This window comes from Rhinoraja longicauda, chromosome 1, assembly GCF_053455715.1.
Source record: "Rhinoraja longicauda isolate Sanriku21f chromosome 1, sRhiLon1.1, whole genome shotgun sequence".
Taxonomy (NCBI): Eukaryota; Metazoa; Chordata; class Chondrichthyes; order Rajiformes; family Arhynchobatidae; genus Rhinoraja; species Rhinoraja longicauda.
This window is the reverse complement of record NC_135953.1, coordinates 108,541,146-108,556,667: the sequence shown is the minus strand read 5'-3', so window position 1 is coordinate 108,556,667 and position 15,522 is coordinate 108,541,146. Positions and strand designations below refer to the sequence as shown.

The following is a 15,522-nucleotide window of genomic DNA, read 5'->3' as shown; positions in this document are numbered from 1 at the left end:
TATTATTACTTGTGGTTCCTTCAACTGAGCAGCCTGCTAAACTATTCAAAGACAGTTAAGACCATGTTGTCATGGTCACAGTTACATTTAGGCCAGATTAGGTTATGATCACAGATTTCCCCCGTAATGGGATATAAATGAATCAGAGGTTTTATGATAATCTGGCAGATTACTGTAATATTGTTTTGCTCAAGAGATTCAAGATTCAAGATATCTTTATTTGTCATCCAAAAAACAAGTTTTTTGGACGAAATTTAGTCACCCACAGTCCAACAATAAAAGCAATAAAATAAGCAAATTACACAACCCTAACCAACACACAAAAAAAAGAAACATCCATCACAGTGAGTCTCCTCCAGTCCCCTCCTCACTGTGATGGAAGGCCAGAATGTCTTTTCCCTTCCACTGCCGTCTTCTCCCGCGGTCAGGCTGTTGTGGTTGCAGGCCGCGCCGGACGGTGAAAGGTCCGCATCGGGCCGACCCAAGCCCCGCGATCCAGGGCAGGCGAACACGCTGCCGCTGCATGTCGGGGCGGCCGTGGCTCCCGACATTGAAGCCCCCGCCGAGCAGAGAAAAATCCCGCGGCCTATTTCAGGCCGCGCCGGACGGTGAAATGTCCGCGGCGGGCCGACCCAAGCCCCACGATCAAAGATCATGTCAATTGCGTTACCTTTTTTTGTGATGTTTTACACACCACACTCCGAATATTCAGAATATAGTCAGAATATTAAATTCCCCTCTGAGGAAGTAGGGAGGTGAAAGCTGGAGAGTAGCCCAACTCCATCAGTCTGAAGAAGGGTCCCGACCCAAAACGTCATCTGTACATTTCACTCCACAGATGCTGCCTGACCAGTGGTGTTCCTCCAGGACTTTGGCTTTTGCTCAAGCTTCAAGTGCCTGCAGTCTTTTGTGTATTTAGAATTAATTCTGTCACTGATATTGGCTCCCCTGAGCATGAAACTGTGGTTCAAAAGGTTAGACAGTAATCCACCACCATATTCTCAAGGACAACTGGGGAAGGGCAATAATTGCTGGTATTGTCATTGACGTCGATTACTAAGGACTAAAGGAGGAATTTTTCAGAAGACCAACGTGTGCTCTTTGCTGTAGCAAAAAAATAACGTGGTAGATTATTGTTATGCATACTAAAAAGTCAATGTCACCATTGAAAACTTCTAAATCAAATATTCATAACTTGAGAAATTTCTAAAGTTGGTTCCAGCCAGTTTTAACTGAGTGATAGGTTGTTGGATGGCCATTGAAACTGGCAGACTCTTGGAAAAAGATTGAATGACCGCCTAGGTTTTGTTTTTGTGCAGCCTTTGTTCCTGATTGCTAATTTTCTTGGTCATTTGAGTGAGTTTTATTTATTTGAGTCAATTAGGTGAGCAGAGTATTTGATTTGCTTTAATTGATGCAGTTTATACCTCTGAGAAAATGCATTTGTCAACTCGAACATTTTGGTTCCCAACAGAACGGAGACATCTTATTTCGAGAAGAGTTAATGCAGCAGAAGTGGACAGCTGTGTTTGATTCAGCTCGGAACAAGAACACTCAAACTCCCTCCATTGGACAGTGTGTTCAAGAGGCCATGATTCTTGCAAGTGAGACATTGCATTTTGAAAGCTTGCAGTTAACCTCTCTACACCTTTACTCAGTAACTCATTTGTTGACAAAGATAACTACTCAATAAGAATTTGTTTTAGTTGATGTAGATGACATCAGCAAAACCATGTCCGATCTTGTCAGTTTTTGGTGCAAGAGTTTTCAGATTTGTTCAGATAACTGAATTATGTATTCAATAGACAATAGACAATAGGTGCAGGAGTAGGCCATTCGGCCCTTCGAGCCAGCACCACCATTCAATGTGATCATGGCTGATCATTCACAATCAGTTTCTTGCTTCCTTACTTCACAAATCATACCTCATAAATCAGTTCGAATATTTATTTCTGATGAATGCTTTACATTTTTTTGTAATTCAGCATTCCTGTTTGGAATTGCAGAAATATTAAATATATAGTAATTTTTCTTTGTCAAAAATTACACCCGATAACGATATACTTTACCAAAGACCTAGATTCTACCGTTTGATTTTCGTTCATCTTTTACTATCTAGTGAACATATTACTTTGATGAGTACCTTCAGTTTGCTCAGATCAACGATTTGTTTATTCTTCTGTATGCCGCCTTACCTTCCTTTCATGAAAGAAATCAAAGTCTGAGCGATAATCGGAGAAATGGTGAATGGCCTGAAATGACACGCTGGGCTTTTGAAGTAATTCCCCGTAAGTGTGTATAGAGCAAAAGCTGCATATTGATCATAATGAAGGGCAATAGATGAGAATATAGATGTGCAGTGGGCCACAATGCATTTCAATTTAAATCAGCGTAAAAGAAACCCAAACTTAATATGAACGATAAGGCAAGCCAAATAAAGCTGAAATGGCAAATGACCAACAAGTTAATTTCTAGCTAGATACTTGGAAGCCTTAGATTTTTCACAAGCTGCTGCGAACTAAAATGGATCACCAACCAGCACAAAGGAACATATTCTCCATGATCTAGTATACATACTGTATATTGATTGGTAAAATAATTGGTGTATGACAGAGAGAGGAATATATTCCAGATGTGATGCAAATATTGTAATTTGGTTATTACTTCTGTGCATTTGAGATTTTCAACGTTAAATGGCTAAACCCAATGCTTCTCTTCTGGGAAAGCAGAAAGGAGTGTAGATTGCAGCAACAAATCCTCTAAGGTGTCCATAATTTCTCTTTTACATCAGTGTTGTTGGCTTTGAGTCTGCATTATATATTTCCTTGGGCCATTCATTTTTCTTAGATCTTTTGCTCACTGCGGTCACACATACACTCATTAAACTGTGTGATCCAATGAGTTATCCGGTGCATGATCTGAACACCACAGTTTCACTCATTTCCTCACAGGTTGGGTGCCCATCTTTTAGAAGTTGAATTTTCCAGTCAGACGTGTCTTTTTCAGAACAAATATATATATTTTTTTATATGCATTAGATGTTTGAATTCTTCAGAGTGAATTTCATAAAGTACCTGATAACCTAGAGGGCACAAATCAGCCATACGTTCCCATTATTGTGTTGCAATTTACTCAATGTGGCTAATTTTACGGAATATATTTGGTTAAATTTGGAAGTGAGATCTGAACCTCTGTTTTATTTTTAATCTGCCCGCTGGGATTTTCAGTTGAGGCGCAAACAGGCAAAATTGATAAGGACAGCTTTTAAACTTTTCACAGATCTCTGTGTTACCTTTTAACCCTGTTACTGCCCTGCAAGTTGCAGGTTTTTGACAGCTGTCTCCTGCACTCCCACTGGTCTCATTCCTGCATAATGTCTACTGGAATACTGTATCTTGCATAACCTTCCTGACTGAATGTGATGTGAGATCCCAGAAAACCAACAACTAGATCTAATCTTCTTTCCTTTATATCAACTGGGTCTATAGATTTAATTCCAAATGAACTAAATTTAATTTAACTACAATATATCAACAATATATAACAACATTTCATTGATATTCATTCTAAATTAACCAATCGAAAGAAAGTGGAAATCTTGACACCAAATTTTGAAAGAAAATGGCATTTTAACCTGACAAATACTCTAATACATCAATGTATTTTCTATGTGCTTTCCAATAGAGCTGGCTTCTGAATGTGCCTGTGGTTACCCTAAACTATCAGAGGCTGTAAAAGAAGGGCGTCTTATACCACTGCTTGAAGCAAACTCATGTACGTTGGCAGAGCTAATTCAGATTCTTAGAACGGGGGACGTGGAGAAGGTGAGGAACATCTCTCAAAGGATAACAACTAAATTGAGAGTATAATTTGTGTTTATGATATCAATTATATATATTTTTTAAATACTGTATTTAAAACTGGATTTTGTATTTCATCATGTAGACCTGGTTTTCATTTCAAATCCGTGACTGAAATGGAAAGTAGATCAATGTTGTTTATTTCTTTGAGTTGGTGCATACAGCCCGGAAAGGTTTTGCTGCATAACCAACTATACACTCTGCACCTGAAAAGGAAAACTCAACAATGAACTAATAAGACAGAAGTAGAAAGCTTATTTTGCTGTTCTTCACTAACATATTGCCCTCAATAGACACAAAATGTCTGAAGAAGGGTCTCAATCCGAAACGTCACCCATTCCTTCTCTCCAGAGATGCTGCCTGTCCCGCTGAGTTACTCCAGCATTTTGTGTCTACCTTCGACTTAAACCAGCATCTGCAGTTCTTTTCTACAAATCTATCATCAGTGTCCCCATGAATAAAGAAGTGATATACGTATGAAATGTATTGAAGAAAAAAAAAATCAGAGCTTTCTCACATCCCAAAGAATGTGGGGAACATTTTTTTTTAAAGGGATTAATGGATGATCAGTGTTTAGTTTAGCTTATTATTGTGATGTGTACTGAAATACAGTGAAAAGTATTTTGTTGCATGCTATCCAATCAAAGAAAAGACTACGTTATTACAATCGAGCCATCTACAATGTACATATAAAGGGTACAACCTTTAGTGCAAAATAAAGTCCGATTAAATTTAGTTCAAAGGTCTCCATGAGGTGGATGGGAGGCCAGGATGGGTCAGTTGCCTGAAAACAGCTGGGAAGAAACTGTCTCTGAATCTGGATGTATGTGTATTCCATTTCTGTGCCTCTTGCCTGATGGGAGAAGGGAGAAGAGGGAGTGACCAGGGTGAGACTCGTCCTTGATTATGCTGATGGCTTTGCCGAGGCAGCGTGAAATGTGGATAGAGTCAATGGAAGGGAGATTGGTTTGCATGATGGCCTGGGCTACGTCCACAATTGTCTGCCATTTTCTTTCTAATGAATTCTAAATGAATGATTGATGCTCATTGTGGATTGGGTAAATCAGGGGACTTAATTTCATGATGTATGGCTCCATGACCTTGTATCTCTGAATAATTTGGAAAGAAAATTATTTGCCTTTCCTCCTTCCACTCCAATCATAGAAACATAGAAACATAGAAAATAGGTGCAGGAGTAGGCCATTCGGCCCTTCGAGCCTGCACCGCCATTCAATATGATCATGGCTGATCATCCAGCTCAGTAGCCTGTACCTGCCTTCTCTCCATACCCCCTGATCCCTTTAGCAAAAAGGGCCACATCTAACTCCCTCTTAAATATAGCCAATGAACTGGCCTCAACTACCTTCTGTGGCAGAGAATTCCACAGACTCACCACTCTCTGTGTGAAGAAATGTTTTCTCATCTCGGTCCTAAAAGACTTCCCCCTTATCCTTAAGCTGTGACCCCTGGTTCTGGACTCCCCCAACATCGGGAACAATCTTCCCGCATCTAACCTCTCCAACCCCTTAAGAATTTTATATGTTTCTATAAGATCCCCCCTCAGTCTTCTAAATTCCAGCGAGTACAAGCCCAGTCTATCCAGTCTTTCCTCATATGAAAGTCCCGCCATCCCAGGGATCAATCTGGTGAACCTTCTCTGTACTCCCTCTAAGGCAAGAATGTCTTTCCTCAGGTTAGGAGACCAAAACTGCACACAATACTCCAGGTGCGGTCTCACCAAGGCCCTGTACAACTGCAGCAGAACCTCCCTGCTCCTAAACTCAAATGCTCTTGCTATGAATGCCAACATACCATTCGCTTTCTTCACTGCCTGCTGCACCTGCATGCTTGCTTTCAATGACTGGTGCACCATGACACCCAGGTCACGTTGCATCTCCCCTTCTCCCAATCGGTCACCATTCAGGTAATACTCTGCTTTCCTGTTCTTGCCGCCAAAGTGGATAACCTCACATTTATCCACATTATATTGCATCTGCCATGCATTTGCCCACTCGCCTAATCTATCCAAGTCACTCTGCAGCCTCCTAGCATCCTCCTCACAGCTAACACTGCCACCCAGCTTCGTGTCATCCGCAAACTTAGAGATGTTGCATTCAATTCCCCCGTCCAAATCATTAATATACACTGTAAATAACTGGGGTCCCAGCACTGAGCCTTGCGGTACCCCACTAGTCACTGCCTACCATTCCGAAAAGGACCCGTTTATTCCTACTCTTTGCTTCCTGTCCGCCAACCAATTTTCTATCCACCTCAACACTGAACCCTCAATACCGTGTGCTTTAAGTTTGTACACCAATCTCCTATGTGGGACCTTGTCGAAGGCCTTCTGAAAGTCCAGATATAACACATCGACTGGTTCTCCCTTATCCACTCTACTAGTTACTTCCTCGAAAAATTCTATAAGATTCATCAGACATGATTTGCCTTTGGTAAATCCATGCTGACTTTGTCCGATGATTTCACCACTTTCTAAATGTGATGCTATCACATCTTTAATAACTGACTCTAGCATTTTCCCCACTACCGATGTTAGTCTAACTGGTCTATACTTCCCTGTTTTCTCTCTCCCTCCCTTTTTAAAAAGTGGGGTTACATTAGCTACCCTCCAGTCCTCAGGAACTACTCCAGAATCTAAAGAGTTTTGAAAAATTATCACTAATGCATCCACTATTTCTGAGGCTACTTCCTTAAGCACTCTGGGATGCAGCCTATCTGGCCCTGGGGATTTATCTGCCTTTAATCCATTTAATTTACCTAACACCACTTCCCGACTAACCTGGATTTCCCTCAGTTCCTCCATCTCATTAGACCCCCGGTCCCCCGCTATTTCCGGCAGACGGTTTATGTCTTCATTAGTGAAGACAGAACCAAAGTATTTGTTCAATTGGTCTGCCATCTCCTTGTTCCCTATGATCAATTCACCTGTTTCCGACTGCAAGGGACCTACATTTGTCTTAACTAATCTTTTTCTCTTGACATATCTATAAAAGCTTTTGCAGTCAGTTTTTATGTTCCTTGCCAGTTTTCCCTCATAATCTATTTTCCCTTTCCTAATTAAGCCCTTTGTCCTCCTCTGCTGGACTCTGAATTTCTCCCAGTCCTCTGGTATGCTACTTTTTCTGGCTAATCTGTATGCTTCATCTTTTGTTTTAATACTATCCTTGATTTCCCTTGTTAGCCACGGATGCACTACCTTTCCTGGTTTGTTCTTTTGCCAAACTGGGATGAACACTTGTTGTAGTTCATCCATGCGACCTTTAAATACCTTCCATTGCATGTCCACCACCAACCCTTTCAGCATCAATCGCCAGTCTATCTTGGACAATTCACGCCTCATACCCTCAAAGTTACCTTTCTTTAAGTTCAGAACACTTGTTTCTGTATTGACTTTGTCACTCTCCATCCTAATGAAGAACTCTACCATATTATGATCACTCTTGTCCAAGGGGCCTTGCACAACAAGACTGCTAACTAACCCTTCCTCATTACTCAATAACCAGTCTAGAATGGCCTGTTCTCTCGTTGGTTCCTCGACATGTTCATATCATATATATACAGCCGGAAACAGGCCTTTTCGGCCCTCCAAGTCCGTGCCGCCCAGCGATCCCCGTACATTAACACTATCCTACACCCACTAGGGACAATTTTTACATTTACCCAGCCAATTAACCTACATACCTGTACGTCTTTGGAGTGTGGGAGGAAACCGAAGATCTCGGAAAAACCCACGCAGGTCACGGGGAGAACGTACAAACTCCTTACAGTACAGCACCCGTAGTCAGGATCGAACCTGAGTCTCCGGCGCTGCATTCGCTGTAAAGCAGCAACTCTACCGCTGCGCTACCGTGCCGCCCTTTGGTTTAGAAAACCATCTCTCAAACATTCCAAGAAATCCTCTTCCTCAGCACCCCTGCCAGTTTGGTTCACCCAATCTATATGTAGATTGAAGTCACCCATTATAACTGCTGCACCTTTAGTGCATGCATTTCTAATTTCCTGCTTGATGCCATCCCCAACCTCCCTACTGCTGTTAGGTGGCCTGTACACAACTCCCACTAGCGTTTTCTGCCTCTTAGTGTTTCGTAGCTCTACCCATATCGATTCCACTTCCTCCAAGCTAATGTCCTTCCTTTCCACTGCTTTAATCTCCTCTCTAACCAGTAACGCTACCCCACCTCCTTTTCCTTTCTGTCTATCCCGCCTGAATATAGAATATCCCTGGATGTTGAGCTCCCAGCCTTGGTCACCCTGGAGCCATGTCTCCGTAATCCCAACTATATCATAATCATTAATAACTATCTCCACATTTAATTCATCCACCTTATTACGTATACTCCTTGCATTGAGACACAAAGCCTTCAGGCTTGTTTTTACAACTCTCTTACCCCTTATACAATTATGTTGAAAAGTGGCCCTTTTTGATTTTTGCCCTGGATTTGTCTGCCTGCCACTTTTACTTTTCACCTTGCTACCTGTTGCTTCTACCCTCATTTTACACCCCTCTGTCTTTCTGCTCCTGCTCCAATCCATCCACAACCTCCACCTCTCAGATTTAATCTGTCTCAGCTCTTTGGGGAATCTGCCCGACTCCTCCTCCCACCCCAGCACACTCCTCTTCCTGTCCCAAATATAAACATACAATTAGCAAACTGCATGAATTAGTAGCTTACCAACTCAAGTTAAGGCATTCATTGAAATAGTTTGGGGATTTTGGCATGTATGTGAAATGAGCCATAAGATAATTTAGTTGAGGCATAAACCATTTAAACGACATTTGGACAGGTACATGGATAGGGGATGTTTAGAGGGATATGGGCCAAATGCGGGCAGATGGGACTAGTGCAGATGGGATACCTTGGTCGGTAAGCTGGGCTGAAGGGCCTGTTTCTGTGCAGTATGACGTTATGAGTGAATAATGGGTGAATAGTGTAATAATTCCAGGCAATTCCAGGTACAATTGCCCACAATTTAAATGATCCTCATTCGATCCGCTGCAGTCTGGAATGGAATGGAATACTTTATTGTCAGATGTGACAAGTCGCAGTGAAATTCTTTGCTTGCATACCCAAGGTATGCAATAGTCGAAACATAAACGGCACTGACAAAGTTACAAAAATATCCCGCGGCAGGTTTATTTGTTCTCCCCTTCTCCCTCCCCTCTCCCTCCACACGCCAGGTCCTCCAGGTTCCTCCCCCTGCCTCATGGCGGTTTCCCCACGCCGCTCAGTCTGATGTGCTCTATAAAGAAAACAGCATCCTTTTTTTAAAATAGATATACTACCAAATCCATTTTAACTGTACAACTGCAAAGGTATTTAAAATCAAGAAGGAAAGTTACATCACCCATATGTATTTGTTGAATGCTTTTTTAATGTTGATGATGTGCTCTTTCTTGGTTGTCCCTGGTATAGTGAGAGCAATACTTAATTTATCATTGTCTTAATCTCAGGTCAGAACAGTCCTTCAGCTCCCAGAGACACAGAGAGAACTGGCCCTGCTGCTGGATCTTGAAGTCGGACAATTGGCAGATTGTGTCCTATCATCTCCCTTTATAGTAAAACAAGAGAAGAGGCAATGCGGAGAAGCCCTGGCCAAGGAACTAGATGATGATGCTTCCGTCCCAGCAGATACCATCACTAATAAGTCACAGCCTGATCAGTTGGGGCCTGAGAGCCAAGAAATTGCAAAGTTAAATTTGTTGCCTGCACCCGAGCATCCGAGCAGTAACAGTGATGCCGCAGAATGCATGCGACCAAATACCCCTTGCAGCATGAAAGGAGAACCCGGAAGAGGAGTCGCAAACACTGCGACTGAAGAAACTATTGCAAGTCTTGAAGCTGAGGTAGGAGAGCTTCAGGCAGAGAAGGCAGAGATGGATCATCGCTTGCAGTGTGTGAATAATCAGTTACTCGAGGCAGCAGAAGAGAAGAATAAGTTGGAGGATGAATTATATGCCACAGGAAGAGAAGTGAACCTTCTGGTTCAGAAACTTGAAGCGATAGCAAAAGGGAAGATACAGGAAGAAGAATCGATGAAAAACAACTTGAGGAAAGAAAATGAGGTTTTGGAGAAGAGAAATAAAGAGCTTCTAAATGAGATTGCAAAATTGGAATCCAGCCAGCGAGACACAGAAGCAGGGTTTGAAGAGAGGAGTGAGGAAAGCTTGCAGAAAATGGCTCAACTGGAAGTAGACAAGAAGAAGATGGAAGACAAATTTAACTGCATGCAGCAGGAAAATGCAAAGAAACTAATGGAGTGTCATCAAAGTATTAAAAAACTGAGCACGCAAAACAGGGAAATGAAGGGAAGATTATTAGAAGTGCAAACCGAGGAAAAAACGCTGACCAATGTGGTGACGGAAATGAAAGAGGAAGTTGTAAAGTTGATGAAAGAGAATGAACACCTGCTGAACAAAATTAAAGTGGAGAATGAAAAGGCAAATAGGATTCATCGTTTAACAGGAGAGAATGAAAGTCTTTTAGGAAAAGTCAAAGAACTGGAAAATGAATTGGAGGATTACTTCACTGTGAACACTGCAGCACAAAACAAAATAAATCAGTTAGAAAATGAAAACACTAAGTTGATGAATTTGAAAGAAAATGTAATTAAAGAGTTGAAAGCCCAGGGAGATGCTGAGATACAAAACAAACAAGGCGAGTTAAAGACAATTTCAATGCAACAAAGTGATGATTTATTACAAGAAGATTCTGGCTGTGGAGATGACAGGAAGATGATGTTAAAAGCCAAACAAATGTGTGAAGTGAAACAAAGCAAAAGCCTGATGGAACAGAATGTTGAACTTAATGATGTATTGAACGAGACATCTGCCTTGAACATCGCTGGAAGATCTAATGATTTCAAAACCTTGGCACTGAAAGACACTGCAGATGATGAAAACCAACTCGATGATGGAACGAGAATGATTGTTGAAGCAAGCTGTGAAGAAAATGAGGTTTTAAAGACCATTAATTACTCTGACAAAAACAACTTGTTAGAAAGTATTGTTCAGGGGGGAAAGTGGGAGGGAGACATTAGTCGCTAAATAACAAAGCTTAAAAGAATGCTTTTTATCAAATATCAATTATGCTATTCCTGTTATTTTCCAGTTACTTCATTAGTCTGTTTTCCAAATATTTTAATAATATAAGAGTTTGATGGGAACATATCTGAATAAGAATAATTTGCTGTTTGGTTAAAATGCCAGCTTTCCTTTATAAATTAATATCTTAATTAATCAATCCCATATTCACTAAAAGGAAAGAGGATCATCCCTGGAAATGCCACAGTGAGATTATGAGAGCCTACAAAGGAAATCACCAGATGTTGAGAAGTCAAAAACTGCCATTAATGTAAATATTTAGAGAAACCTCAAAAATATTGACCATAGTCTTCCATCACATTCTTAATCCAATGACCTTCGTAAAATGTGTAGGAAAGAACTGCAGATGCTAGTTTAAATCAAAGGTAGACACAAAATGCTAGAGTAACTCAGCGGGACAGGCAGCATCTCTGGAGAGAAGGAATGGGTGATGTTTCGGGTCGAGACTCTTCTTCAGACTGATGTCAGGAGAGTGGGCGGGACAAAGATAGAATGTAGTTGGAAACAGTAAGACTGGTGGGAGAACTGGGAAGGGGGAGGGGATGGAGAGAGAGGGAAAGCAAGGGCTATCTGAAGTTAGACAAGTCAATGTTCATACCGTTAGGGTGTAAGCTACCCAAGCAAGATGCGAGGTGCTGTTCCTCCAATTTGCGCTGGGCCTTACTCTAACAATGCAGGAGACCCAGGACAGAAAGGTCAGATTGGGAATGGCAGGGGGAGTTGAAGTGCTGAGCAACCGGGAGAAGCTGCCTGTCCCGCTAAGTTACTCCAGTATTTTGTGTTGACCTTCGTAAAATAATTATTTTAAATTTCAGGTGCAACTGACTTCAGTGGAAGGGAAAAATTCACTTGAGAAACTACTTGAGAGAACAGAATTGGAGCTGGAATCTAAACAGGAAGAGGTGGACAAGACGAAGGCTGAGGTACATCTGTGAATTTCATTCCTCTGTTCAATTTATGGATGATAATTTCAGTTGGACTTCCCCTACAGAATTTAATTGAATTTAGTTTAGTGCTACAGTGTGGAAACAGTCCCTTCGCCCCGTTGAGTCCACGCCGAACATCGATCACTCATACACTAGTTTTCTGTTATTCCACTTTCACATCCTGCACACAATAGACAATAGGTGCAGGAGTAGGCCATTCAGTCCTTTGAGCCAGCACCGCCATTCAATGTGATCATGGCTGATCATTCTCAATCAGTACCCCGTTCCTGCCTTCTCCCCATACCCCCTGACTCCGCTATCCTTAAGAGCTATATCTAGCTCTCTCTTGAATGCATTCAGAGAATTGGCCTCCACTGCCTTCTGAGGCAGAGAATTCCACAGATTCACAACTCTCTGACTGAAAAAGTTTTTCCTCATCTCAGTTCTAAATGGCCTACCCCTTATTCTTAAACTGTGGCCCCTTGTTCTGGACTCCTCCAACATTGGGAACATGTTTCCTGCCTCTAACGTGTCAAACCCCTTAATAATCTTATACGTTTCGATAAGATCTCCTCTCATCCTTCTAAATTCCAGTGTATACAAGGCTAGTCGCTCCAGTCTTTCAACATATGACAGTCCCGTCATTCCGGGAATTAACCTAGTAAACCTACGCTGCACGCCCTCAATAGCACACGAGGCATAATTTACAGAAGCTAATTAATCTAACGACTTTGAAATATGGGAGGAAACCAGAACATCTAAGGAAATCCCGTCTAGTCACAGAGAGAACATACAAACTCTGCACAGACAGCACCCGTCATCAGGGTTAAGCCCAGGTCTTTGACGCTGTGAGGCAGCAGCACTGACCCTGACGACGGGTGCTGTCTGTGCAGAGTTTGTAGGCCATTCAGCCATCAAATGTACTCTGCCATTTGATCAGGGCTGATCTATCTCTCCCTCCTAACCCCATTCTCCTGCTTTCTCCCTAAAAACCTCTGACACCTGCACTAATCAAGAATCTATTTATCTCTGCCTTAAATATATCCACTGACTTGACCTCTACAGCCTTCTGTGGCAAAAAAATCCGCCGATTCACCACGCTCTGACGAAATAAATTTCTCCTCATCTCCTTCCTAAAAGAATGTCCTTTAATTCTGAGGCAATGACCTCTAGTCCTAGACTCTCCCACTAATGGAAACATCCTCTCCACATCCACTCCATCCAAGCCTTTCACTATTCTCTATGTTTCAATGAGGCTCCCTCTCATACTTCTGAACTCCAGCGAGTACAGGCCCAGTGCCAACAAACGCTCACCATAGGTAATATCTATTGTGTCAAAAGTGCTGAGGAGAACTATATTGACTTCATTTAAAAATAAGGCCAATAAAAAATGGCTGGATCTCCCATTATCATTGATAAAATGCAGCTATCTGCTGTTTTCCTCATTTAAGTCCCAATTACTGCAGGAATAGTGCCCTCTACTGGGAATTTATGAACTGTGGTTCATAAACCACCGTGGAATATTATTCCAGTACATTAGTTAACCGTAGGTTCTAGTTATGCACCTCGCACAACAATGAAATTTGAGAATCAAAATTTATGGTGTTGACACTTCACACTTTAAGTCTATCGAGAGGAACACAAGGTATAGGAGTGGCATTCAGCCGCTGTCATAAAGTAAGATTGTGGTTAATCTTTACTTGCCATGTTCCTATACTAACCCTACATCTCTTGCATCCCTTAAAATCTCAAATCTTAGCATACTCTGCCATGTTGTACTACGTTTCAAACAACAACATAAATACTTTATAAATTAACATCAGTAAAATGCATGAAATGTTTTTATTTGTTGCTGAAAAATAAATTGAAAACATATATTCATATTTCCTGTGGCACGAGGCCATTTGGCCCATCGAGTCTATGCCAGCTCAAAAAATCCTTTCAATTCTATTGCTCCAAATATTTCCAGGTCATCTATTCTCTCACACAAACTATTAACACCCCCAATTCTCTGACTACTTGCTTACACTCAGGGTAATTACAGAAGTCAATTAATCTGCCAGACAGTAGGCAATAGACAATAGGTGTAGGAGTTGGCCATTCGGCCCTTCGAGCCAGCACCACCATTCAATGTGATCATGGCTGATCATTCTCAATCAGTACCCCGTCCTGCCTTCTCCCCATACCCCCTGACTCCGCTATCCTTAAGAGCTCTATCTAGCTCTCTCTTGAAAGCTACATCCTTGGATTGCGAGAGGAAATTAGAGCACCTGAAAGGAAACTCATTTGGCACAGGGAGGACATATGTAGACAGTGCTGGATGTCGGAATAGTCGCGCAGTGGCAGAGTTGCTACCTTACAGCACCAGAGACCCGGGATTCATCCTGACTACGGGTGGTGTCTGTATGGAGTTTGCACGTTCTCCCCGTGACCATGTGGCTTTTCTCCAGATGCTCCAGTTTCCTCCCACATTCCAAAGACGTGCCGGTTTGCAGGTTCAGTGGCTTCTATAAATTGTCCTTAGTCTGTAGGAAATATCTACTGTATGGGGATCGCTGGTCGGCACGAACTTGGTGGGCTGAAGGCCCTGTTTGAACACTGTATCTCTAAATTAAACTAATAAACACAAGGTCAGGATTGAAGTTGGGTTGCTGGAGCTGTAGGGCAGCAGAACTACCCACTGTGATGCTTTGCCACAATTTGCGGGTCAGAATAGAAAGTGCATTTCATATTGTGAGTGAAAAGCAAACTGCTGGAGGAACTCTGCAGATCAGGCAGCATCTGTGGAGGGAACTGGATAGCAACATTTTGGGTCAGGACCTTTCTTCAGACCTGAAAGGTCGTCTGCCCATTTCCTTCTGCAGATGCTGCCTGACCTGTTGAGTTTCTCCAGCAGTTTGTTTGTTATTCAAGGTTTAAATATCTGCAGTATCTTGTATCTCTGTTTTCATATTTTGATCCTGCATCTATTGCATCTTTTGTGAATGTTCTCTTGCCATCATGGGTTAGTGAAGCCGCATTCTTTCACAATTGCTAAATATATGTGCATTGTTGCATTGATGAATTTTCAAGAAACTCTCAGACACCAACTTCCCCTTTACAGTTGACTCGAGCAATTAATCACCAATGGAGACATTCAAAACTGTAGTTGCTGGAGTCTAAACAAACTGGATGAACTCAGTGGGTCAGGCAGTATCTGTGGAGGCAAATGGACTGTCAAAGGAAGGGTCTTGACTCAAAATGTCAACTGTCTATTTTCTTCTACAGGTGCTACCTGACTGACCCGCTTAGCCGTTTGATTTTGCTCCAATTAATCACCAATTCTGGTTTGGTGACCCTTTACATATGTTAAACTTTTAGCATTGGGTTGACCTGATCATCCCCATTAAATTAAAATGTGCCTTTCGGTAGTTGATTCCCCCTGTCAGGTACCATGTTCCAATTGAGAATGTAATGCAGTTCCCAGCTCCCAGATCATCACCAGTAATGCAGAGTGCCATCACCCAATGCCAGCACAGTAGTGTGATTAATAGTCAATTATTGTACCTTTTCTTCTTTGTGCACAAGTTCTTTTGCTCCAGTCAGCTGAGATCAATAGCAACATCTCCGCTTTATA

General features: G+C 41.9%; 1 protein-coding gene across 6 annotated transcripts in view; it reads left to right on the top strand.

Annotated features, from left to right (window-relative positions):
- LOC144596125 (uncharacterized) overlaps positions 1 to 15,522 on the top strand; it is a 95,356-nt gene that overhangs the window by 26,386 nt on the left and 53,448 nt on the right. For all 6 annotated transcript variants that reach the window (XR_013547573.1, XM_078404319.1, XM_078404313.1 and 3 more), the window contains 4 exons: positions 1,475 to 1,604; positions 3,685 to 3,824; positions 9,331 to 10,833; positions 11,796 to 11,903. Coding sequence is in view for 5 of the 6 variants with exons in the window: in XM_078404319.1 (XP_078260445.1) it covers positions 1,475 to 1,604; positions 3,685 to 3,824; positions 9,331 to 10,833; positions 11,796 to 11,903 (1,881 nt within the window). In the remaining variant the exon portion in view is untranslated. The remainder of the gene's footprint in view (positions 1 to 1,474; positions 1,605 to 3,684; positions 3,825 to 9,330; positions 10,834 to 11,795; positions 11,904 to 15,522) is intronic.